The sequence below is a fragment of the Antechinus flavipes genome, chromosome 2 (assembly GCF_016432865.1).
Source record: "Antechinus flavipes isolate AdamAnt ecotype Samford, QLD, Australia chromosome 2, AdamAnt_v2, whole genome shotgun sequence".
NCBI classification, from domain to species: domain Eukaryota; kingdom Metazoa; phylum Chordata; class Mammalia; order Dasyuromorphia; family Dasyuridae; genus Antechinus; species Antechinus flavipes.
The window spans coordinates 581,196,222-581,222,086 of NC_067399.1; the positions used below are offsets into that span (position 1 = coordinate 581,196,222).

Here is a 25,865-nt window from a genome sequence, read left to right on the forward strand (position 1 = left end):
ATTTAAAATATGTCCATCTGCATTTAAACGAATTGCTCCAAGACAATCAGATTATGCAGTAGTTACTTTGGTGAGAATAGCACCTCAGAGGAATGGAAACTTCATTTTGAGTCTAATATTAGACCTTGCTTTGGAAAATTCCTTTTAAATGATCACAAGCTGGGAATAGCAAAAGAATGTAACTTTCGACAGACAGCATTCACCAAGAATTTTTAACTGCTTATGGTGGGTCCCTGGGAAAGCAGATGTAAAAAACTTTACCGGATTGAATAGGCTTGACCTGATGGAGTGTTTATATCGGACTTGATAAGTTTCCTCCCTAGTCTAATTTGTTCAAAATATTTTCATTCTTTGAACATGAGTGGGTCTGAGATGGAAATTGTTAAGATGCCTGTTTGTCTAACAATTTGAACTTCTGTCCTTGTAGATATGATTGCCTAGAAAAAGGGCGAAGTCAAAGAAACTGAGCTCTAGGGATAATCTTCTCAGGCCCCTTTCGAAGTCACCCTGAGGTCACAGGGTTAAGAGTAGTGCTGGGAGAACAGAAAATACTGCCTCCAGACCTAAAGCTAATTTCCAGGGGATAGTACTGGGAGCCAGAGCAGACCTGGCCTTGTAGTCTGAGCTCAGCTGGAGGTCATGGGATAAACTCACTGAACCTGTAGTTTTAGTAAACCTTTGTTATCCATGGCTCCTAGGGCTTCCTCGAAGAAGAGACTCTTGCTCTGGACTCATATAGACCTGGATTCATCCTAGAGATCCTAATTGCAAATTTGGGGAGGTAGAGAAGCCCTTTTCTTGTTGCTCTTGGATTCATTATGCTACCACCTTAGCTAAGATCTTGAATGAGAAGATGGAAAATTTCTAAAAAAACAAAAGCAAAAAACAAACCAAAAACCAAAACAAAATCTTAACTATGACTTATATCCAGGGTCTTCCCCAAAGAGAAGGACTTTGTTAACGCTGTCAGGAATCAGATCTGTACCTGCTATCTACTATTTTGTAATCTTCTCAAAAGATGTTCCTTATTCAAAGTGGTAGATGTCAGGCATGGGACATTTATTTATTTTCTTTACAATAGAAGAAATGCTTAAAAGACAAAAAACTCATAAATGTGCAATATTAAATATTTCCAACATAAACCAATTACCCATCCCCTTTACTGTATTCTGCTGAGAGATAAAATCTTCTGGGAAGTTTTGTAGTACAAATGAAAAGATATTTTACCTAATCAAACACATGAAATTATGATTTTTTAAGGTCAGGCAACATTAGCTTGGATTTTCTTAGTCCTTTCACAATCTTTGCATGCTCCTGGCAGTGGTCATTTTTTCTGAGAAAGGTATGCCAACTGGGCAACTAGCTCTGACTTAGGAACTCCAAACCTCTCAGATTCACAAAATAACTGCTGAGGCTGGAAATGCCTATCCCATGGGATGACTGGTGAGCTGTGCTCTGAGAAAGAAATGCAAGCCTGAAAGCAGCCAGGGAATCGAGGTCTTCTTTCAACTTGGCAAGGTCTTGTCCATCACCATTGCCTTGTATTCTCTAAGGGCCACCATGGTCTTTGTGGAATGGGGAAGGGAAAAGAGAAAAATCACCTCAGCTTTTCTTTTCTGAAAATACAAAGGAGAGCTGGCCTGGTTGTGTCCCAGAAGAGCATCTTCACAGTTATGTCCCGTTGATGGGGTAACTTCTCTTGTTTGAGTCTCAGTTGTTGTTTTTTGATAACTCCACCAACTCCAATCCCCATCAGTCAAGGGAACATTGCAAAGCCAACCAGGAATTGATGGATTTCCCTTTTTCAAGGAACAGAGGATAGGACTGTCCCCACATGTATTTTATAGAATGGCCATGGCCATGCTTTTTTTTTTTTTTTTTTCTTCTGAGACCGTTAGGCTTAAGTGACTGGCTCAGGGTCACACAGCTAGGAAGTATTGTGTTTGATACCAGATTTGAACTCGGATCCTCCTGACTTCAGGGCTGGTGCTCTATCCACTGTGCCACCTAGCTGCTCCCCTGCCATATATACTTTCTTTTAAAAAAAAAATAATAACCTGGCCATTTAATCATGTAATTGAGCAAGTTTTCCTGGTTTGAGATGAAAGTAACTAGCAAAGGTTTTTGAAAGGCCTGGTCTAATCACAATTGAACAATGACAGATCTAAATATAAACACAGAGGACAAATGGTCTTCTATTTAGAACGGAAACTATGCCAGTTAAAAATATTGCATACATAAAATTCCACTTATTTCAGAATAAATGTCACTTTCATATCCCGAGTTTCTTCATATATATCTAGTATTGGGTAAAATCTCTGGTGGCGCCTGAGAGAATTTCTGTTTGTTATAGGTTCAGAAACATTTAGAAATAGGTTTAAAGCAGAGAGGGATCATTGAGACTATTGATGCCAACCTCCATCATTTTATAGGTGAGCATCTGAGGATGATAGAGGTACACTTGTCTAGGGCCATGTAGCTAATAAGTATCTGAGATGGGATGTGAACTGAGGTGTTCCAAACCCAATCCTCTGACCATTATGCTATACTGCCACTTAGAAAAACTTATTGAGTAATTTAAATCCTTTGCTCGATATTAGGGGTGAGAATGGAAAAGGGTATAGGGATGAGTGAGTGAGTTACTTCAGGGAGTTTACAGTGTAAGGTGAACAAATAAGATAAAAATACATAAAGCTAGGTTGAGGTATGACATGTTCGACTGAAGAGTAGAAGTAATAAATAGTATAAAAGCTCAAAGAACGAGAGCACTTTTGGCTGGAGTAATCATAAAAGGCTTCCAGAAAAGACATAACTTGATCTTGAAATTGTCAGACATCAGATTGGCTGGAATGACAGGGAAAGATAATGCGGAATGTTGGAAGGGATGTGGGAAAACAGAGACACTGATACATTGTTGGTGGAATTGTGAACACATCCAGCCATTTTGGAGAGCAATTTGGAACTATGCTCAAAACGTTATCAAACTGTGCATACCCTTTGATCCAGCAGTGTTTCTACTGGGCTTATACCCCAAAGAGATACTAAAGAAGGGAAAGGGACCTGTATGTGCCAAAATGTTTGTGGCAGCCCTGTTTGTAGTGGCTAGAAGCTGGAAATTGAATGGCTGCCCATCAATTGGAGAATGGTTGAGTAAATTGTGGTATATGAACGTTATGGAATATTATTGTTCTGTAAGAAATGACCAGCAGAATGAATACAGAGAGGCTTGGAGAGACTTACATGAACTGATGCTAAGTGAAATGAGCAGAACCAGAAGATCATTATATACCTCAACAACGATACTGTATGAGGATGTATTCTGATGGAAGTGGATCTCTTCGATAAGGAGAGCTAATTCAGTTTCAATTGATCAAGGATGGGCGGAAGCAGCTACACCCAAAGAAAGAACACTGGGAAATGAATGTGAACTATTTGCATTTTTGTTTTTCTTCCCAGGTTATTTTTTACCTTCTGAATCCAATTCTCCCTGTGCAACAAGAGAACTGGTCAATTCTACACACATATATTGTATCTAGGATACACTGTAATCTATTTAACATGTAAAGGACTGCTTGCCATCTAGGGGAGGGGGTGGAGGGAGGGAGGGAAAAAATTGGAACAGAAGTGAGTGCAAGGGATAATGCTGTAAAAAATTAACCTGGCATGGGTTCTGTCAATAAAAAGTTATTTTAAAAAAATAAATAAATAAAAGAAAGTGTCAGATACGAAAGATTAGTAGGATTTGGGTAGGAAGGGGAAGAACAGTTGATGTAAGCATTGTACCCTGGACAGTGGGCGCAAGCAAGGAGAAGTGACATGATGAAAGAAAGAAGATAAGTCTGGCGGCCTCTATAGAGCAAATTGAAGAAAATGAGATTGGAGGCAGAGAGATTAGTTAAGAAACTGTTTGAGTTGTCCAAGCATGAGGTAGTGAGAATCTAAGTGAAGGTCAGGGCAGTGGGAATGAAAAGGAGGGGTCAGATGCTAGAGATTAATCTGTAGAAGGAACTGATAACTGCTAAAGCTCAGATCCATTAAAAAGGAAGGAACTGTGATGTGCTCTTGAATTGATGAATAGGTGACAACTGTTTTGGCTCAGTGGGCCTCACTTTGGGAAACTAAAGAATGCTGAGCCATCTTGACTCGCTTCATATGTACCCATCTATATCCATTGTACAAGGTATATGGTCATGTTGGTGATTCATTCTTGATTTTGTTTTACATGCATACTTCTGAAGTTTTGTTTAGGTTTGGAAAATTTTTAAACTACTATCTTTTTTTTTTTTTTTTCTGAAGGTAAATCTCATCTGGCCATAGTGCAGCGGGTAAACAATGAGGGAGAAGGGGATCCATTCTATGAAGTGCTGGGAATTGTCACTTTGGAAGATGTGATTGAAGAAATCATCAAGTCAGAGATCCTAGATGAAACAGATTTATACAGTGAGTAGAATGATCTTTGCTTTCTTTAACATTCACTATGATTCCTCCCACATTTTTCCAGGCTGCTGACTGCCCTGGTTTTGTTATTATAGCCTCTCTAAGCTGTTGCTTAAAATTAATTTGAAACAATCTATTTTGTGTGCTAGTTTTTTTATTAAAGCTTTTTTATTTTCAAAACATGTGCTTGGATAATTTTCAACATTCCCTTGTAAAACCTTGTCTTCCATAATTGTCCCCTACCTTCCCTACTCCCCTCCCCTAAACAGCAAGTAATCCAATAAGTTAAACATGTGCAATTCCTCTATATATATTTCTACATTTATCATGCTGTGTGTGCTAGTCTTATATTAGTGGGAAATCAGATGAGGTTACCATGCTCCTAGTATGGGTGAAGCTTGTGATGTGGTTAGGGGCAGGTGACAACAGTGTTTACTGAGAAGCCAGATGCTCTGACAGGCTGACTGCTGAAGACACCACTTTTCTGAAGTTATTGAATTTGAACTTGGCTGGGAAACCCAGGCTCTTACTAGAGCAGTGGGCTTAATAATGAGCTTTATTGTCGTGGGTGCAGCTAATCCTTGCATTAGCCATATTCTCTCTTTGGTGAATGTTTCTTGTTCGGTGGACTTGTTTGTTTTATCAAATATGAGCAATTTCTAAATAAGTAGACTTTGTGGTTTAAAATCAGCAGTGGGGAGTTGAGTTAGTGAATGAGGTCAGTGAACTACTAGACTAAAACTCTGCTTGGAGTCCTTACTAAAATCTGGATTTTTCTTTGCTCAGAATCCTAGGGAAGATGTGAGAGATTGTGATAAAGAGCAGAAATGTTATACAATGATGAATCCACTATAGATGTACAATTTATATTACCTAATCTTCAAACTTTACTGAGAAAAGAGTTCCTTCTCCTCTTCTTCCTAGTCTGCTTCTCATCATCTCTTAATATCAGCTCCTTTACTACAATCAGCCAATCTCTCAACAAGTTTCTATTAAGTACCTACCATGTGCCAGACACTATGCTTGACATCAAAGAGACAAACACAATAAATTAAATAATCCCCTCAGGATTAACTGAGGAGCCAATAAAGACAAATATAAATAGAATATGGAATATATATAAAGAGAATTAATACAAATTAATACAAAGAAGTTAAATATAAGGTAATTTGAATGGAAATCAAGAAGAGTTCCCCTTAGAAGGTGATGATGATGCTTGAACAACAGTCCAAAAGAAGTCATGAGTGGGTCATGAGGAAGAAGGGCATCTGAAGCATGAGGGATGACCAGAGCAAAGACATAGAAAGAGGAGATATAGTTGGTGAGGAACAATTTGTCTGGATGGAAGAACACTGGGGAAGGGAGAAGGTGGGGATGAGAACAGTGAGGCTGGAAAGATAGGCTGGGTCGTGGTTATGTGGGCTGTAAAAGCTAAGTAGAGGAGCATCTATTTGATTCTAGAAAAGAGGAAGCTACAAAATTAATTAAGTAGGGGAGTGACATGGTCAGTCTCTCCCCAAGGCCCTCTGCTTGTGCTCTTCACTTCATCCCTGCCTGTCTCCTCTGAACTTCATCCTATCTCTATCTTCATCCTATCTCTATCTTCAATCTTGCTTAGAAAAGCTTACTCAACCCTCCCAACATCTCTAGCTTAATCCCCTCTTCTTTTCCAAACTCCAAGAAAAAGCTGTCCCCTTTCCTTGTCTCTACTTCTTCCCTTTTCATTCACTTCTCACCTACTTGCAATTTAACTTTTGATCTTATCTCTCAACCAAAACTACTCTCTTCAAGGTGACTGATGATATCTTAGACACCAGAGGTGATGGCCTTCTCTCCATCTTCACCTTCTTGATTTGACCAGCTCCTGGACTTGGTGAATTTTCAGTGTTTCCCTCCTGCCTGGCCCTTCCTTCTCAGACATTTGTTTATGTCCTGTTCCCCAATAAGGAACTGGACTCCAGAGCTTTCTTCTTTTTTCTTCTCTCTTCACTTTTTTTCCAATGATTTCCTCCATTCTCCTCAGTTCAATCATGATCCATATATACATAGTCTCTCCCATCACCAACTGCTCATTGGACCTTTCCAAGTGGATGTCTTACAGGCCATCAAACGCAGCATGTCCAGAATAGAGCTCAGTATCTTCTGCCTTGCTTCCAGCACTGTTCTTCCTGACTTCCTTCTTCTTGTCCAGGGTACTGTCATCCTTCTAATCACCAGCTTTGCAAAACCTTTGTGTCATCTTCACTTCTCCTCTTTCTCTCACCCTCACATCCAGTGGAAGCCAAGTCTTGTCTGCTCGTTTTCCTAGTAGCTCTCCTATCTCCTTCTCTCCATTCAGGCAATGGCCACTCAGGATCATCTCCTTCTCCTCTTTCACCTAGACTATTTCTATACTCTCTTAATTGGTCTCCCTACCTCTCTCCACTCATCAATATTTCACAAACCCGATAAATTGATAAAACAACAACAACAACAACAACTAGCATTTACTAGCATACCAGCATAAAGTTCTAACCACTTTACAATTACTTATCATTTGAACCTCATAACAACCCTAGCTGACAGATGCTGATATTGTCCTTATTTTACAGTTAAAGAAATGAAGACAGGCAGAGGTTAAGTGACTAGCCCAGGTTCACATAACTAATAAGTGTCTAAAGGCTAATTTGAACCCTGATTGTCTGGCTCTCACTATAGCACCACCTAACTATCTAAAGCTCAAATGGCCCCAGGAAAGCTTCAGTGGCTCCCTGTTGCTTCTCTGATTGGCTTTTAAAGCCCTTGTCAATCTAGTTTAGCCTACTTTCTGGGTCTAAGGTCTATTATCATTCCTTTTTTATGCAATCTGTGTTACAGGCTACTTGACCTATGTGCTGTTTCCTATATATGTCATTCAATTTCCCTTCTCTGTCCCTCATACCCGAAATGTGTGGGCCCCTTTGAATTCCTAGCCTTTTTCCCCCCTGAGGCAATCAGTGACTTGGCCAGAGTCATACAGCTAGTGTGTCTGAGACCAGATTTGAATTCCGGTCCTCTTGACTTCAGGGCTGGTGCTCTATGCTACTTGTACCATGCAGCTGCCCCAATTCTTAGCTTTCTTAAAATCTCAGCTCAAATGCATCTCCCATATAGACTCTCCTGATACCCTTAATTGTTAGAGTCCTCTTCTCCCTACCTAGTATTACTTTGTATTTACCTGCACAGGTCCTGGATTTATTTATGTCTACACCTTGTTTCTCAAGGAAATTCCTTGAGGGCAGAGACTGATTTGTTTTGCTTCTGTAACACCAGTGTTTAACAAAGTCCCTGGCACCTAGAAAGAAGTTGCTAAGTGCTTGTTGAAGAAGATCTGCCAATCCTGCCCTTTTGGATACTCCTTCAGCAGTGAGGAGGGGGACCGAGATTCTGGTTCTTGGATTGATCCTTGCTAAGAAGATACGGATGCTGAAACTCACTGAAGTTAATGCTGAACCTGACTTTATTTAAGGAAAGTAACAAGCTGTGCGTCTGGATGCTGGCAGTCAACTTCTCCTTGAACTTTAAATCTGACTGTGGAAACAACCTCTAATTATGTTTTTGCTGTCCAGCTGTTTGTTTCCTTATCCAATTGTCATCAGCAGGATCTCTGTAGCATTTTTTTTTTCCTTCGCTTCTGAGGCACATATAGAAAAGGCAGACCAGACTCGCCGGTGACCCAAAGCAAAGCCTGCTTTGCTTAGGGCATAATGATTTCCTTCAGTTCAGCTTGAATGGAAAATACTGTGTTTCAGTATACAGTACTGGCCAAGTCTTCTAGGCTCATGATTCTTATTGTAATAAGTTTCATTTTTGGCTCACATTTATTTTAAAAAAATCTCTTGTGATTGTGCTTCTTTGAAATCATTATCCTAAAAAAGACCTTTCCAGTATGCTTGTTTCCCTTTTTTGAGATGGGATAATTTTATATACCCTTGAGGATGATAGTTATAGCTCTAAGATAATGGAGAAAACTTCTAGATCCTGACAAGCTAGGAAATTGGACAGAATCTGAGAAGATGAGATTTAATAGAAATGAATGTAAAGCTTGACACTTGTTTCCCAAATACAAAATGAAGGAGCCAAGATTGATACAGCAGTTTGTCTATAAAAGATCTGGAGGTTTTAGTGATTTGCAAGATCAACATGAAGTTATAGTGAGATGTATAGCCCAAAAAGCTAATGTGGTCTTGGCTGCACTCAGAGAAGAACATGTCTGAGGAATCAGAAGATGTTATTTCTTCTTTGTTCTACCATGGTCAGAGAAGGTCTGAAGTTCTGGGTTCTGTTCTGGATATTACCTTTTAAAAATAACCTTTGTAATTTGAAGACTATCTGGGGGGCCAAAGTGTATAGTTAAGTCCAAGACATAAGATGATTACTTAAAGGAAATGGGAATAGTTATCCTACAGAGGAAAAGATATTGAGAGGGACATGATAGCTGTCTTCAGTTATGTTAAGAATTGTCATATGAAAGAGGAATTTAGATTTGGGTTTTTTGGTGGCAGAGGACAGCAAAGAGAGGAAATTACAAAGAAATAAATATGAAAAAACTTCTTAACAATTAGAACTGTTGTAGAGTGAAAAGAGTTGCCTCAGAAGTTATTAGTTTCCTCATCCATGGAGGTCTTTAGAAACAGGTTAGATGACCACTTGTCAGGTTTGTGGTGAAGGGGATTCTTTTATAGGATTTGATTGAACTGATGACCACTGAGACCCCTTTCAATTCTGAGATTATCTGATTCTGACTTTTGTTGAATCTGCCATTTTTAACTTTGCCTCAGAAATGACTGCTTCACAGCTATACCCAAAGAAAGAACATTGGGAAATGAATATAAACTGCTTGCATTTTTGTTTTTCTTCCCGGGTTATTTATACCTGAATCCAATTCTTCCTGTGCAACAAGAGAACTGTTCGGTTCTGCACACACATATTGTATCTAGATTATACTGTAATCTATTTAACATGTAAAGGACTGCTTGCCATCTGGGGTAGGGGGGGAGGGAGGGAGGGGAAAAATTGGAACAGAAGTGAGTGCAAGGGATAATGTTGTAAAAAATTACCCTGGCATGGGTTCTGTCAATAAAAAGTTATTAAAAAAAAAAAGAAAGAAATGACTGCTTCACATTAGGCATGTATCTATATGTATATTGATCCTATGCCTAATGTCCTTAGGATCAAAGAACAATCAATATATCCATGAGCTCCACTTCTATATATACTTTACTTCTAAAAGCCAAATGTTGGTTTGTCCTGCTCTTTATGTTAGTCACACTGGTTTTACTGAAAAGTGTTGTTCAATTTTGGCTCCATGTTAGAAAGCAATAAACTTGGACATTTAGTCTGACTTGCAAAATTAAACCTGTTTTCTTTGCTAGTGATTGTTGGTAGCCTATATTTAAGGATTATAGGTTAAATAATTGATTTTCTCCTTTGAAATGTTAACAGAAGATAATTTATTGATTTGCTAATTGTTCTCAGACTAACACTGTGTGACCATAAAAGTGCACACTTTTCAAGTGTGAGTCCAAATAATTTGGCATTATTTTTTATTGTAATATTCTCCTGTTTGTGTTATATGATGGCATGCATGGAATCTTCAAAGGATTATAAGTGAATATCACACTAAAGGTCCCAGAGCTGGGTGTAAGCTGCTGCAACAATGAACACTAGAACTTAAGTAAGGAATAGTAATAAAATATGTCATCAAGTAATGATAGGTCAATTAATAGTAGAAAATGGTTTTGTTTTATGGTGAGGGATAACAGTGGATAGCAGTAGTACTCTACTGGTATCCTCAAGGATAGAAGGATGGCCTTCTTTGAGCAATTTTTCAGCTAATATTTCAAAGGAAGAAGTCAGTGATTTAGATCTTTTTATTTTATTTTTTCAGGGATTTTAATTCTCAAGAATGATTTCTTAATTATACACCAATAGAAACCATTTATAAGGAAACAAGTTTCATTTTCCAAGTCTGCTAATTTTTCCCCAGTTTAGTGACTCCCCTGTGACAAAATCATAAGAAGACGTGAACAAGAGCTGTACAGGTTGGGCAGGCATTATTGGTGGGAGCTTCCAAATGGATGTGATTACAGATCCATTTGATAAATTTTGAGTAGAATTTAGTTGTCAAGTCCGTAGGACTTTTTTAAAAAAAAGGTTTTTATTGTATTTAAAATTTTAATCTTAGTTTAAATTGTTTTTTACCTCTTTTTGGTTGACAAAAAAGAGGCAGTATAGTATAGTGAACCAAGGGCTGGTTTTAGACTCAAGGAGACTGGAGTTCTTGCTATTAACTATGTGACCATATGACTCTTTGTCCCTTTAATTTTCTAAGTAGCAAAGGAAATACTAATTAACATTGATAGAGGGTATTTTCATGATCAGAGTTCCCTACACTAATGAAATCACAGGTCTAGATTGGGTAAAATGAAATTCCTCCCTACTCCCCATCCATCCAAAAGACTTTTTTTGAATCCAGCACGGTAGATCAAGAAGACTATTTTAAACATTTTAGCTTTCTTCGTCCTCATGATGTCAGTTATTCATTCAGACTAACATAGAGAATGACAACATAGTGATCCAAGGCTTAAATTCCACTTGGATGATCTGGAAGCAATCAGTACTAATTGCTAATAATTCAAGATTCTAGTCTTAGTTTTTTACCTTATTTTGGTTTGAGATTGATAATTTATACTTACTCTCCAGACCTATTACATATTTGCTTACTTCAAAGAAGTTCTTCCTTTTTCTCAATATTTCTTGAGGGTAAAATATTGCTGAGATTCTATTGTATACAGAACATTCCCTGGGTCCACCAGGCTAAGTAGACTATTAGGAGAGAATTTGCTTTAAAATAACTAGTAAATAATAATATTGATGCTAGGTGAACAAATGAGCTAGAGAGAGGAGTATTATCATTAATAATGCCCATAGATGAAAAGTGATGGGAAGATGGATGGGAGTTTGGGATTTGGACTTTCTAATACTTTCTTCTATTTCTGTTTTGGAAAGACACCAATACTAGTATTCTTGAAGCTACATTATGTCTTCCCACAAAAGACCCATTGCAAGGACTATTAAGGTGACCCTGGTTCTTGGAGACTGTTTTAACTGAGTCCAAATTCTGGCAGATCTTGTTAACTGGAAAGGATTCTGGTATGTGGCTTGTAACAGACTGAGTGCTTGGCAACTAAGGTCAGAAAGGCTCTCCCACTTCCGCAACCTCCCCCCCACCCTCTCCCCCGCCAAGGACTGGCTACTAGGGAAATTGTTGTTTTGGCCACAATTCATGAAGCCCATCCAGTAAACTACGGAGGAGCCATGCTCTGCATCAATAATGGGGGCAATCTTTTGATTTAGAAATGAAATATATGCATGTATGTATACATAAATACATACATATATGTGCACATGGATACCTACAGATAATAACTATAATAATGATGATGTTAGTTAACTTTTGTATCGTTCTTATTATATGCAGGCACTGTGCTAAACACTTAACACTTATGTACAATTATTACTATCTTGTCCCTCTTTCCTTAATACTTTTTTGCTTTCAAGATCTCTTTAGAAGAAAATCAGAAAAAGGTGAAAAGTATTTTGTCTTCTTCCTTTTATAAGCCAATAAAAAGAGGTGTGTCTTCCTAAGAGATCTAGATCCTAAGTCAAGTCAAGGATCAACTAAGTATGGGGAGGGCTATTGACATTTTGAAGCCAAGTGAAAATGCTTTGAAAGATTTTTAACCTATCTGTATTACTAGTGCAAGTACATATCTTAATTTCTGTTATATATTGACTTGTTGCCTCAGATCCCAAATCCTTGTGTTTATTATATTTTATTCTGTTTAGCTGAGATGATAAAAAAAGGGGAAATTATAGATACTGGAAAGGCAGTGGGAAAACAGATAAATTAATGTGCTATTGATAGAGCTGAAAACCAATCCAATCATTCTTGAAGGCAATTTGGAACTATGCCCAAAAAGCTATTAAACCATTGACCCAGCATTACTGCTATTAAATCCATACCCCAAAGAGAGCAACAAAAGAGGGAAAGGCCTCTTGTGTACAAAAGTATTATAGCCTCCTTTTTTTTGTAGCGACAAAGATTTGGAAAACTGGAAGGAATGCTCATGAATTGAGGCGTGGCTGAATAAGTTGTGATATATGGGTGTGATGGAATACTCTTGTGCTATAAGAAATAATGAAAAAAATTATTTCAGAGAAATCTGGGAAGACTTACGTGAATTGATGTAAAGTAAAGTGAATAGAACCAGGAGAACAATTTATGCAATAGTAGGGATATTCTAAAGATAAATAACACTGAAAGGAACTCCAATTTAAACACATTGACCAAGCACAATTCCAGAGGACTCAAGAAAAGACAATGCTTCCCATTTTTGTGGGGGGGAGGGGATGGACAGATTGCAAATTGAAGCTTATGTTTGTATTTTTATTTCTTGGATGTGGCTAAACATAGAAACTTGTTTTGCTTGACTATACTTGTTTATAATGGGTAATGTTTTTCTTGCTTTCTCAGTGGGACAGGAGAGGGAGTTAGGAGGAAAAGAATTTGGAATTTAAAATGAGTTAAAGAAATTGATATTCTATAGCAGAAGCCTTATAAGTACAGATCAATATGGCTTTCACTCACTTAACAACTTTGGGTGGTCCCAAGACTTGTATCTATTGAATAATCTAGTATTTGTCCCTTAGTTGACATCACTGCCTCTAAAATGAGTAATACATATAATGAAAACAATCTTGTTCAGTGTTGTTTTTTCCTACCTAGATATGTCTGTCTGACATGAACATAATTACCTTTATCACATCATGATATTCCCTGAGCTTTTGTACTTATTATTACCTTGTCTCTCTTCCCTCGATACATTTTTGCTTTCAAGATCTCTTTAGAAGAAAATCAAAAAAAAAGGTGAAAAGTATTTTGTCTTCTTCCTTGTATAAGCCAATAAAAAGAGGTGCCTCTTCCTAAAAGATCTAGATCCTAAGGTCAAGTCAAGGATCAACTAAGTATGGAAGGGCTTTTGTAATTTTAAGGGCCCAGAAGTATATTTCAACCATTTCCACAAAAGAGCCTGATAGTCTTACACATAGTTGTCACTCAAATGATAGTTATTGACTGGTTGGTTGAATTTTAGACAGATTCTATCATATAGCCCCATACATTTAAATTCAATTTAACAGTCAGCTAAGTTTATGAATCCCTCCCCCAAGAAATAGAATTAAGTTTTCCTCTCTATATTGATGTATATCCATAAAAATCTGATTAAAGACCCTACTTCAATCCTGCTTACATATTGGAAAATTTTACTAAACTGGATAGACTTTGAATATGAATCTGGTGATAGTCTGTCATCAGAGAAATAGCCTACAAATCAGAACAGAGGTTGGCTGGCTGCTTTTTATTTTATTTTTGGTAACAGCAGCATATGAAATTTTCTACTGTAGCCTAAAAGAGATTGCAATACTCCCTGAGTTATTTAAGTGAATGTTCATCTGGATATAAAAGTATATCAAAATGATATGAGTTATTATCAAGCTGCTAGTATAAGATCATAGGATATTGAGGTGCAGGGTTGGAGAGGCAAAACCTTAGGCTTCATCTCATCCAATCCCTTCATTTACAAAGAAAGAAACTGACTCAGAGAGGTAAAACAGCTTCTTCAAACATAACAATAAAATAGTAATAATAATTGACATTTATAAGGCACTCTAAGATTTGCAAAGTACTTTGCATATATTATCTCATTTGATTCTCGTAACAACCCTGTGGGAAGTAGATGTTATTATATTACAGTTGAGGAAAGTGAGGCAGAGAAAAATTGTCAGTTTCCCAAGGCCATATGGTAATGAAAGATTAAGGAAGAATTCTAATCAAAGTCTTTCTAACTCAAAGTTTGGTATATTATACTGTCCTGCTTCTTAAAATACCCAGTTCTAAACTGTATCTTATCAGTTCTTGCCAGTCTACATTGGTAGAGGGAGATTCCTACCTAACAATGAAAGTACAGGTCTAGTCCTTACTACTCTATATCAACAAATCTTTCTGAAAATTGCCTTGTGTTTTAAGAATAATAATTTCCATTCTTAAACATATTCTCTACATGTGACTTAGTGGTATATAGATATATACATGCACATATATACAAATATGTATGTACATTGTATGTTTAAGACAAATGACAAATTTCTTTTTTTCCAGACATCCCGGTAAAATTAACCCCATATAATGTTCTTCATTCTTGCACATCCATCACTTAGCGTTAAATGAATTTATTATCTAATTTGAACTTATTGAAATATTTTTGTGATGTTGTTCATACTAATTTTAAGTGTATTTTTCCCACTTTCTGAGCAACAAATGCTCCTTGAAAGAAGCAACTAAATCTTCTACCTCTTTTGGCACATCTCCAAACGCACATAGTAGTAATAATAATTCATATTTATAATTCAAATTCATACACTACATACGTGTTTTTGTGCATCTTATATGCACTTTCTTAATAACTCTGTGAGAGATTTTTCCCATTTTATAGATGAAGAAACTGAGGCATAGAGAGTTTAAGTGAAATTGCTCAGGGTCACGCAACTAATATCAGATAGTAGAGTCAGATTTCATGAATCCATGTGCAGGGTTCTTTTCATTCCTCTACCTTAGCATATTGCAGATAACAGAGACTTAGTAAAAGTTGAATGACATAATTAAGATGTGGTGTAAATCAAAGTGTCATGTCAGAACCTTTAAGTTATATTGAATTCAGCATTGTAAACTATATTCAGAGCATTGTGCTTGTCCTTGAGATGCAAAAATAAAAGCAATACATCCTCTATCCTCCAGGAGCTTCTGTTCTACTGAGGAAAATTCACAGATAAGAAGAGTGCAAAGAAAATTAAGGAAGGAGACCAGTAACAAGTGGGGGTAGGGAAGATTCCATGGAGGTGGTACCTGAGCTGAAACGGAATGCAACAGAAGCATTTTGAGAGGTGGAGATGGCAATGGTGTTAATTACAAACATGGAGGAGAGCCTGTGCAAATGCACGGAGGTGGGAGATGGAGGATTGAGATTGGGGAGCAATTATTGCTCTGGTTTAAGCAGGATGTAGATTATACAGATTCAGGGACTAAAGAAGTCCAGAAAGGTCGTGAAGGCCAGGCTGAAGGGTTTATATTTTGTTGTTGTCTGTCCTTCCTTCTCAAAGAGGATGTGATGGTGTCAAGGAGGGGAAGCCATGACATGCAGCTGGGCAAGGTCATCTGCTTCCAGAGCATGTGGGTCCAATCAGCAAGGGGCATCCCTCAGGATTTGGGAGAGGAGATCGACATTGTCAGGCATATTTTGTATAGATTATATTGGCAATTGTGTCGCGAGTGGATTGGAGAGAGACTGTAAACAGTAATCCAGGCCAAAGGTGATAAATGCTCAAACGAGGATGTTGTGTGCCTGGAAAGAAGGGGATAGGTCTGAGAGATGGTGGCCTGTGTATAGGGAGGTCTGGCAAGTGACTGTATCAAGGGAGTGAGGAAAAGGGAAGAGTTAAGAAATAATGACTCCAAGATGGCCAACCCAAGAGCCTGCAAGTGGGGATGCAGTACCCGCCCAGGAAAGAAATAGAGAAGGGAGAAAAGGGGATGGGGACACAGTTCAGAAAGAAAGATAACAAATTCTGTTTATGGCTGATGGTATCTGGAAGGAAATGCTGCTCTTAAATGAAACAGAGAAATTTAGGCTATTTTAAAGGAAGATAACAAGAGTTCTTTTTAGTGAGCTGCCAATAGAATACATGAGAGAGATCCAGACATCAGCTGATGATGCAGGATTATAATATTGAAGAAAAGGAGAACTATATTTGTAGATTGCAAGTCATCTGCATAGAGATGATAATTGAATCCATGAGAATCGATGAGGTCACCACAGAAGAGTGAATAGAAGAGATAAAAGAGCATGCAAAAAACCAGTGTGATCTACTGCTTCTATGTCATATGCCATCTATACTATATTAGGAAATATATTCCTATATTAGGAAAAGCTGCTCCTTGCTATAAAATTTATGAATTTTAAAAATGCATTTTCCAAAGATTCTTGTAAACTAATAAGTCGTTGCCTATAGGCAGCATTCTCGAGGTTTGTTTTCCTTACTTCATACTTGTGGTCACATAATCCGAAGAGACATGAGTCACTATGGGGGGATTCTCTCTATTCTTCCCTTCCCTTCTTTGGAGTGTGTGTGTGTGTGTGTGTGTGTGTGTGTGTGTGTGTGTGTACACAAGCACTCCTACAGAGGCAGGTGTAACCTTTCTAACTGATACTGACACTTTCTTTCATAGAGATCCTTGATCTCATGAAACAAACTTCCTTTTTTTTTTCTTCCCTCTTTTCCTACCTCTCCCCCAGCTGATAATAGGACTAAAAAGAAAGTGGCCCATCGGGAAAGGAAGCAAGATTTCTCTGCCTTCAAGCAGACAGACAGTGAGATGAAGGTTAAAATATCACCACAGTTGCTCCTGGCAATGCACCGTTTCCTAGCAACAGGCAAGTGCCGCTTATCACGGTTTGAAATCACTTATTTCTCACCGACCAGGACAGGGTGGGCTGTGGGGGGGGCGCTGGGAAATGGGGTGACAAATAATGCCACTTTTGTGTTTTGTTTTGTTTTGTTTTTCTTTTTAAACTCTCTCCTCTCCTGTGTTCAGTGTCGGCATGAACCCTCTGAGACATTTACCAGGGGTGGACCAGTAACTTTAAATTGGTCTGAAAGGTAAGGATGAGCGTTAGTGCTGCCACCTGCATGTACAGTTCATCAGGTTAACTGCTCGCAAATAAACCCCATGGTAGAACCTGCTTTTGTGGAGTAGGGAGCCGAGTCCTGAGACCTGGACATCATTGGGCCGGTCTGATTTAGGCAGTTGACTAATTCGCCTTTATTCAGCTTGCCTGGGAAGAACTATGGATACCAGTGGTAAGGTAACAAGGACAACCTTACCGATTTGTAAAGCAGATAGATTTTCAAAATAAAATCTTTGACTCGGCTAGTTGTCACGAAAACAAGAATTTCAAATCTTTTACATGGATTTCTTGATGGCCTCTTCAAAACAAATCAGCAAATTAAATCAGTTTCCATTAGGTGAATAGTCATGTTATCCAATCCATCAATATAGCCGGCACTGACTGATGCAGAGAGGTCAAGGTTGAAAACACCAAAAAGACCATTCCTGTGCTCCCGCAGTGGCCCCTTAGGGGAAGGGTGAGCTTTGTCTATCTAGCTAACCTTTCTAACTGGTACTGACACTTTCTGCCTAGCGACTCCTTCGAAGACTACATCCACGTCTGTCAGCACACAGTGTGCTGGGAAATATTTTGAAAAGAAGAAAAATGGGATTCACAATTTTTGTGTTTGAAATTTCCATACATATTCTTTTGGTTTAAGAAAAGAACAAACAACAAGCTTAACTCATTATCGTTCTGCATTTTTGAAGTTCTCATAACAGTGTTCTCTGCCATCTAGGAACCATTATTCAAAATGAAAGCAAATAAAATTGTTCATTATCTGACTTTTAGTTTGTGTTGTAGGCCCAGTCAAATACAGCCCTCAGAAGTTAGTAATTGATATTCATGCCATTTATAATGAAACCACATTTTTCCCAACTGCAATAACAATTATGATTTTTTTAAAATCATAAGTTGAATGCATATTAGATTGTGGTTATATGTGAGCCTTTGTGAGCCTCTATGCCTCTACATTTTTATTTCTAGTAATGTCAAAAGAAGGAAAAATTGTGAAAATGATATTCTGATATCATCTTGTATTTGTGGGTGTATGAGAGAGTGAGGAAGAGAGAGAGGTGAAAAAATGTGGGAAGAAAGACAAAGGAAAGGCGGAGAGAAAAGAACAAAAAAGAAGAAAGAGAGGAGAGGAAAAAGGCAAGGGAGAGAAGAAAAGAGACAGATACACAGAGGGAGGTAGAGGCTAATCCTGTATTTTTAAGTTCTTGGCCTTGACCTGTGTTCTTCTAGGTCATTGTCTTATGGCTCAGGGAAAGGTGTGCTAAGGATCAGGGAGGCTGCTTCTGGTTAATAATCTTTTTCTCTTAACTGGGAAGTCAGGTGCTTTTTGTGAAAATGAAAATTAATGAATGAATCAGGATGGTAAAAAAAAAAAAAAAAAAGAATGGAATTGAACATAAGAGAATTCAGTTTTTTTCTAATTGTCCCAGGACCTAGGTGATCGAGCCCTTAGTGGATCAACAAGCAGAAATTTCATTAATATATTAATGTATCATTTTGCATCCATGATCTCTTTTTACTCACATTAGTTTACTCTTTCTTTCCACACATTCAAAATGTAATATCAAGTTGTGTTTATATCTGTAGAAGTAGAAGCATTTAGCCCGTCCCAGATGTCAGAGAAGATCCTTCTAAGGCTGCTAAAACATCCCAATGTCATCCAGGAGCTGAAGTATGATGAGAAGAACAAGAAAGCCCCAGAATACTACCTCTACCAGCGAAACAAACCTGTAGACTACTTCGTTCTCATTTTGCAGGTCAGAAGAATTATTTAAAAGTAATTTCTCTTTTGGCATCCTTCTTTCCTTGCATCTGATGAGGCTTTTAAAATAAGCTTATTCTAGACAAACAAGAACCAGTGTTCCCATCTCCTGCTTCAACTTGATCTTAGCTATGAGAAGCTATAAGTGATATCCCAATTTTCATTTCTCTGTTCCTCTCTGCAAATAGCTCTAGGAAAAAGTAATGTCAGTAAATCTTTGACTGGAAGACTCTTATTTATAAAAAGTACTGAATATTTCATATGGTTGAACTTGCTGAAGAATTTCAGAAAGTAAATGCAATTGATCCAATTTGACCAGAATTGCCCAAACATTAAGAGTTTGGTTTTCATGCATTCCAAAGAGATCTTATTGCCTTTTTTCTTATCTCTACTATAATCCAATATACCTGATTTTTCCTTGGTGATTCCTACATACTCTCTAATCCCTTGCCCCCTTCACTTTGAAAATAATGATGATATTGCTCTAGCTTCATTGTGACATGACCTGCTCTAGCTCTAAGAAATTTGCTCTAAAGTGGGAAGATGGATTCACCTGGGCCTATGTTTGATGAGATGATGTGCTAGTGTACACAACAACCTGGTTGGCTGAAGAAACATTTAGCCTAGAGCAGCATGTGAGTGAGTATTTTGAATAAATTGTCCTACAGCTCTGTCTTATTGACCCAATTGATTTGGGCCATTTTTACAACATTTGAAAGATTTTCTGTGCAGCTTCACTGTCTAATGTGGTTTTCTAATTTCTGGGTCATGGTTTGTTGCATTCTAGAGCAGATAAAATAGGAGTGAGAAATGAAAATTAAATTCAGGGACCAAAATCATCTTTCAGAAGCAGGAATGGTTTTTTTGAAATAACTCTTAAATAAGCTTTTTCTTCTGGTTAGGAAAATTAGAATTGTATCCATTTGTGATCTTTTGCACAAACAGGGAATGAATGACCCTAAAAAATGCTGCATTTAAGAGAGAACCTGTAATTTTCATAAAGCTTTCCTGTGATGCCTCAGTTTAGAGGGTCTGTAACTCTGTAGTTACCTAGCTATTCCAGCTGCAGTTCTGGTTCACCCTTAAATTCTAAATGTATATTTGTTTTCCTTTAGAGATATAGAAGTTTCAAACTGACAGCCTTTGGAAATTCTGTTAAATTAACTATAGTGAGGGAGCAAAGCAAACCATTAATTCCTTAGGTAGTGTAGTAGCTGCTACTCTGAAATAGAGAGAAAATATGAATAATGGTGAAAGTCAATTTACTGTTTAGAAAGAGCCCTTTAGTTTTGTGAATCTCTGTAGTGTTAAACAAAATAGCTATTCATTGTTTTTCTATCCTCTACCTATAATTAGGATTTCATTTTCATAAGTGCTGTTTTATTATCCAATCTTACATATGGAGTTGCGTCTATGCCTTGAATGTAATCCATATTGATTTTGCTTTGTTGATTTTTGGGAGGGGGAAATGGATTCTGGACTTGTTACTTTTCAAATTCTAATTTTTCATTATGAACTCAAAAACCCAAAAGGATCATTTCTATATCCATACTAGAGCACAAAAAGAGAATTTGTGTATGAAACTTTGAACCTCCATGTGGTACAACTTGGTTTAAATAAAAAGTATATAATAATTCCACAAGTTGTTTCAAAACTATCCTGTTTGTGCTTCTTTCTCTTCCTTTCTATGAATTTAAAAATGTTTCAGTAGTGCTCTTTCTTTGGCATTATCATTCCTTCCATCCCCTCTTCTAATTAAAAACTTAGAGGAAAAAATACCTCTTATAACATATAACTACAATTAAAAAAAAAAACACAAAACAACTAGATTACACATTGAATGTATCCAAAAATGTATATCTTTTTCTGTACCTTGAGTCCATCAACTACTCTGTCAGGAGGTGGATAACATGCTTAATTATATGACCCCTAAAGACAAAATGTTTCATTGCACTGATAGGAAGTTTTTCAAATTACAATTACAATGTTGTTATACCTGTATGATTTGTTCTCTTACTTCTGCACACTTCATTCTATATCAGCTTATATTATCCAGGCTTCTTCTGCGGTCATCTTTTTTGTCATTTCTTATAATACAATAATATTCCATTACATACAGGTTGTTCAGCTTTCCTCAATTGGTAGGTACTCACTCAAATTCTGATTCTTTGCTTTTTACCCTGCTTCAGGATCAAGTAATTAGTTTTCCTTGGGGTTATTCTATTTCCAATATCATCATCATTCTTATCTCTGCCTCCCATCCCTCTGGAATTTGATGTGTTTTTGCATAAAACTGTATGTGTCTATTCAGTTCTCCTTTGTCTGATGCATGGTAACCCATTCTTTCCACCCTTTTGTCCATCTTTGTATATTCTTCTCATATATCCCAATTGTGAGAGAGCAAGTTTCAACCTCTTCTTCCTTTCTACACAAGTGTATTCATTTTACCCTCACTTCTCTTTCCCCTCTTAAAATTTCAAAACAGAGTCAGTTCACCTCCAGTTGCCTGTGATCTTCAAGTTTAGGGAACTTGGTTAAGTGACTTACTTGCTTATGGTCTCAGAAGTAATATGTATGAGAGATCGGGTTTGAAGCTAAGTCTCCCTGGCTCTCTGAATCCAGCCCTCCATCTACCACACCTTGATACTTCTTGTTTTATTGATGTACACGTGAAATTCTTATAAAGTAGTTATGCTTTCTTTTCTTTTTGAATAACATTTTATTCTCTTTTTTTGAATGAATTTATTTATTTTTAGTAATATTTTAATTTTCAAAATATAAGCAAAGATAGTTTTCAACATTCACTCTTGCAAAACCTTGTGTTCCAAATTTTTCTTCCTCTCTTCCCCCATCTCCTCCCATAGAGAGCAAGTAATCCAACATATATAATGCAATTCTTTTCATATTTCCACATTTATCATGCTGCACAAGAAAAATCAAATAAAAAAGGAAAAATGAGAAAGAAAAAAGTAAACAACAAAAAATGTGGAAAAAACTATGTTGTGATCCATATTCAGTCCCCCCTGTCCTCTCTCTGGATGCAGATGGCTCTCTGTTTCATCCATATTGGAACTGGCCTGAATCATCTCATTGTTAAAAAGAGCCACATCCATCAGAGTTGATCATCACATAATCTTGTTGCTATGTACAATGTTCTCTTGGTTCTACTCATTTCACTTAACATCAATTCATGTCAGCTTCTCCAGGACTTTCTGAAATCATCCTGCTGATCGTTTCTTATAGAGCAGTAACATTCCACAACATAGTATTTTATTCTTCCCAATTAAATGTAAACACATTTTTAACATGTTTCAAAACATGCATTTTGAAAATTTTTGAGTTCCAAATTCTCCCCCTGCTTCCCTTCCTCCCAACCCTGAGATTATAAGCAGTTTGATATAGGTTATACATGCGCAATCATGCAAAACATATTTCCATATTTGTCATATTAGAAAATACAGACAAAGAAAGAAAATGAAAAATAGTATACTTCAGTCTACATTGAGACACTGTCACTTCTTTCTCTGGAAGTGGATAGCATTTTTCATCATGAGTCCTTTGGAATTATCTTGGATCATTGCATTACTGAGAATAATTTAAGTCATTGCAGTTGATCATCATACAATATTGTTGTTATTGTATACAATGTTTTCCTGGTTCTATCACTTCACTTTGTATCAGTTCATGTATGTCTTTCCAGGTTTTTCTTAAACCATCCTGCCTGTCATTATTGTTGTTATTGTATACAATGTTTTCCTGGTTCTATCACTTCACTTTGTATCAGTTCATGTATGTCTTTCCAGGTTTTTCTTAAACCATCCTGCCTGTCATTATTGTTGTTATTGTATACAATGTTTTCCTGGTTCTATCACTTCACTTTGTATCAGTTCATGTATGTCTTTCCAGGTTTTTCTTAAACCATCCTGCCTGTCATTTCTTATGCCACAGTATAGTCTATTACAATTATATATCACAACTTGTTCAGTTATTCCCTAATTAAAAGATATCCCCTCAGTTTCCAATTTTTTGTCACCACAAAAAGAACTGCTATAATTATTTTTCTTCAAATATATTCCTTTCCTTAAAAAAAATCTCTTTGGGATACAGATCTAGTAGTTGTATTGCTAAGTAAAAGAGATGCACAATTCTATAACTCTCTGAACATTGTTCCAAATTGCTTTTCAGAATGTTTGGATCAGTTCACAACATAGTAGCCACGTTCTTAAATCTCTGTCCAGTAATTTCTCTCATTAATAAACATTATCCTTTTAGTAAAATATTTAGTAAGTATTCCTAACAAACTTTCCATTTTCTGATTCATATTGATAATGCTATGGGATTTTATTAAATGGGTATGTTTTTGTTTAAGAAGTCTTCCTAGCAATGAGTGCTAAGTTGGTGCTGGCTCTAAAATAATATAATTGGGTGATCTTAACTCTTTCAGGATAACTAACAGCTTGAAGAACCTGCAAAGTACTAGAAATTACTTTCAAGAGGTAGAACAAGATGGTAGAATAGAAGGAAGCACTGAGCTCCCTCTTCTCCCACAAAAAAAAACCAAACCAGCCCCAAAATACAACAAACCACTTCTTCCAAACAGGCACATAAGATCAAATCCCGATGGGGAAATCCAAAACAAAGTTATAGTGAGTCATTTTTCTAGCCTAGACCAGAATAGAAAGAAACCCTGGGGAATGGGTCTGTCTGGAGTACTACATGCATTCTAGTGTAAGGAGGATCTATTTACTTGAAAAAACAGGGATCCCAGAACCTTCCCAAGTTATCTCCAGAGCCGTACCAGACCATTTCAACAGGGACTGGTGCCAACTAGAAGCTTGGTTGCCCATTACCCAGTTCTAAATCATGGGGACTGGGATTAGTATTCCTATCTAGGGAAGCCAAAGATGGTACATCAAGAAAAAGGCAGATTCAGAAACAAGCAGAAGCTGTGGGACTCAAAAGCTAGTGGAGATGAATAACCAGAGCAAGAATTCCAGACCAAAGGGAAGCTGGCAGTTGTGTTCCTCTGAACTAGCAGAACTTCCCAGCTGGCTGACATTGGCTGAGTCTGGCCACTATCTACCATTTCTCAGACTGAAACCACCCAGGTCAGGATCTCCCAGAGCTTAGACAAGAAAGTAACAATCAGATTTTGCTCCCCTGTGTCAGGTACATAATAATTACTATATAAATGTTAGCTATTATTATTATTACTGAAAGTTTGTAGGAACTCAGTCTGAACTGTCTCTGAGATTCTGGAGCAACACAACATTGAACCCCCTAAGAATGTAGGATCAAGACCAGCCCAGACATTCCCTTTAGAAATGCACAGAACAGCACTAACATCAAGTCAGAAATCAAGAAGAAAGCTGGAAGAATTAGCAAGTAAAAACCCAAAACAATCCCACCATAAAAAGTTATTGTGGTGACTGGGATTTTCAAGATACAAACTTAGAAGAGAATGATTCCAAAGTATCTACAAGCAAAGCAAAGAAAAATATACCTTGGTCACAGAGTTCAACAAGCATTTGGGAAGAGCTGAAGGAAAAAAAGTTCTTTTTAATTTAAAAATATTTTATCAATGAAATGAAAGGAAAATTGGAAGAGAAAAATTAAGAACTTTAAAAGAAATAATTAGAAAGGGAATTGCCATTTTGGTCCAAGCAAGCATCAAAGTCCTTGAAAATTAAAATGGACCAATGGAAGTCAGTGACTCATTAAGAAAAGAAATATTCAAATATAATGAAAAGATTGAACAAAGTAGAAGAAAATATATAAAGTGTCTCATTGCAAATACAGCTTAACCTAGAAAACAGGTCAAGGAAAAACAGTTTAAGACTCATTGGATTATCTGAATACCAAACAAAGTGTCTAGACATCACATTTCAGAAAATTTTAAAAGAAAACTGTCCAGATGTGTTGGAACCAAAGGCAAAGTGAAAACAGAATCTACTAGTAACCTCTTGAAAGCAACTTCAATGGATCTCTTCGATAAAGAGAGCTTTAATTGATCAAAGATGGACAGAAGCAGCCACACCCAAAGAAAGAACACTGGGAAATGAATATAAACTGCTTGCATTTTTGTTTTTCTTCCCGAGTTATTTATACCTTCTGAATTCAAATCTCTCTGTGCAACAAGAAAACTGTTCAGTTCTGCACATATATATTATATCTAGGATATACTGTAACCTATTCAACATGTAAAGGACTGCTTGCCATCTAGGGGAGGAGGTGGAGGGAGGGAGGGGAAAAATCAGAACAGAAGTGAATGCAAGGGATAATGCTGTAAAAAATTACCCTGGCATGGGTATCAATAAAAGTTATTTATCAATAAATCAATTTTCAATTGATTTAATTATTGATTCAATGATCAATAAATCAATAAAAAGTTATTTAAAAAAAAAAAAGAAAGCAACTTCAAAATGTCAACTCCTGAGAACATTTTAGCCAAATTCCAGAGTTTTCCAAGTGAAAGGAAAAAAAAATGTGGCAAGCAGCCAGAGAAAATGCGACACTAAGGTTCCCATATGACTTTAGCAGTCATTAGTATCTAGGAATACAGAACATAGAATACTATACTGTAGAAGGCAAAGGATATGAGTTCATGTCCAAGAATAATTTATGTAGTAAAACTAAATATAATGCTACAAGGGTGATGATTGGGGGCAGAGAGAATGGCTTTAATGAAGTAGAGAACTCCAAACATTCCTGATGGAAAAACTTTGAAATCAAATACAAGAGTTAAAAGAAACATAAAAAAGTAATCACAATCGAAGTGAAAAAGGACTACACAAGGATAAATTGCTTATTTTCTAATATAGGGAAAATGATAGCTGTGTTCCTCA

At 37.0% G+C, this 25,865-nt stretch overlaps 1 protein-coding gene across 1 annotated transcript in view; it reads left to right on the forward strand.

Moving 5' to 3' along the window:
• CNNM2 (cyclin and CBS domain divalent metal cation transport mediator 2) overlaps window positions 1–25,865 on the forward strand; it is a 152,436-nt gene that overhangs the window by 101,824 nt on the left and 24,747 nt on the right. Inside the window, exons 2-4 of the mRNA XM_051981326.1 lie at window positions 4,297–4,440; window positions 16,869–17,006; window positions 18,846–19,015. Coding sequence (XP_051837286.1) covers window positions 4,297–4,440; window positions 16,869–17,006; window positions 18,846–19,015 — 452 coding nt within the window. The remainder of the gene's footprint in view (window positions 1–4,296; window positions 4,441–16,868; window positions 17,007–18,845; window positions 19,016–25,865) is intronic.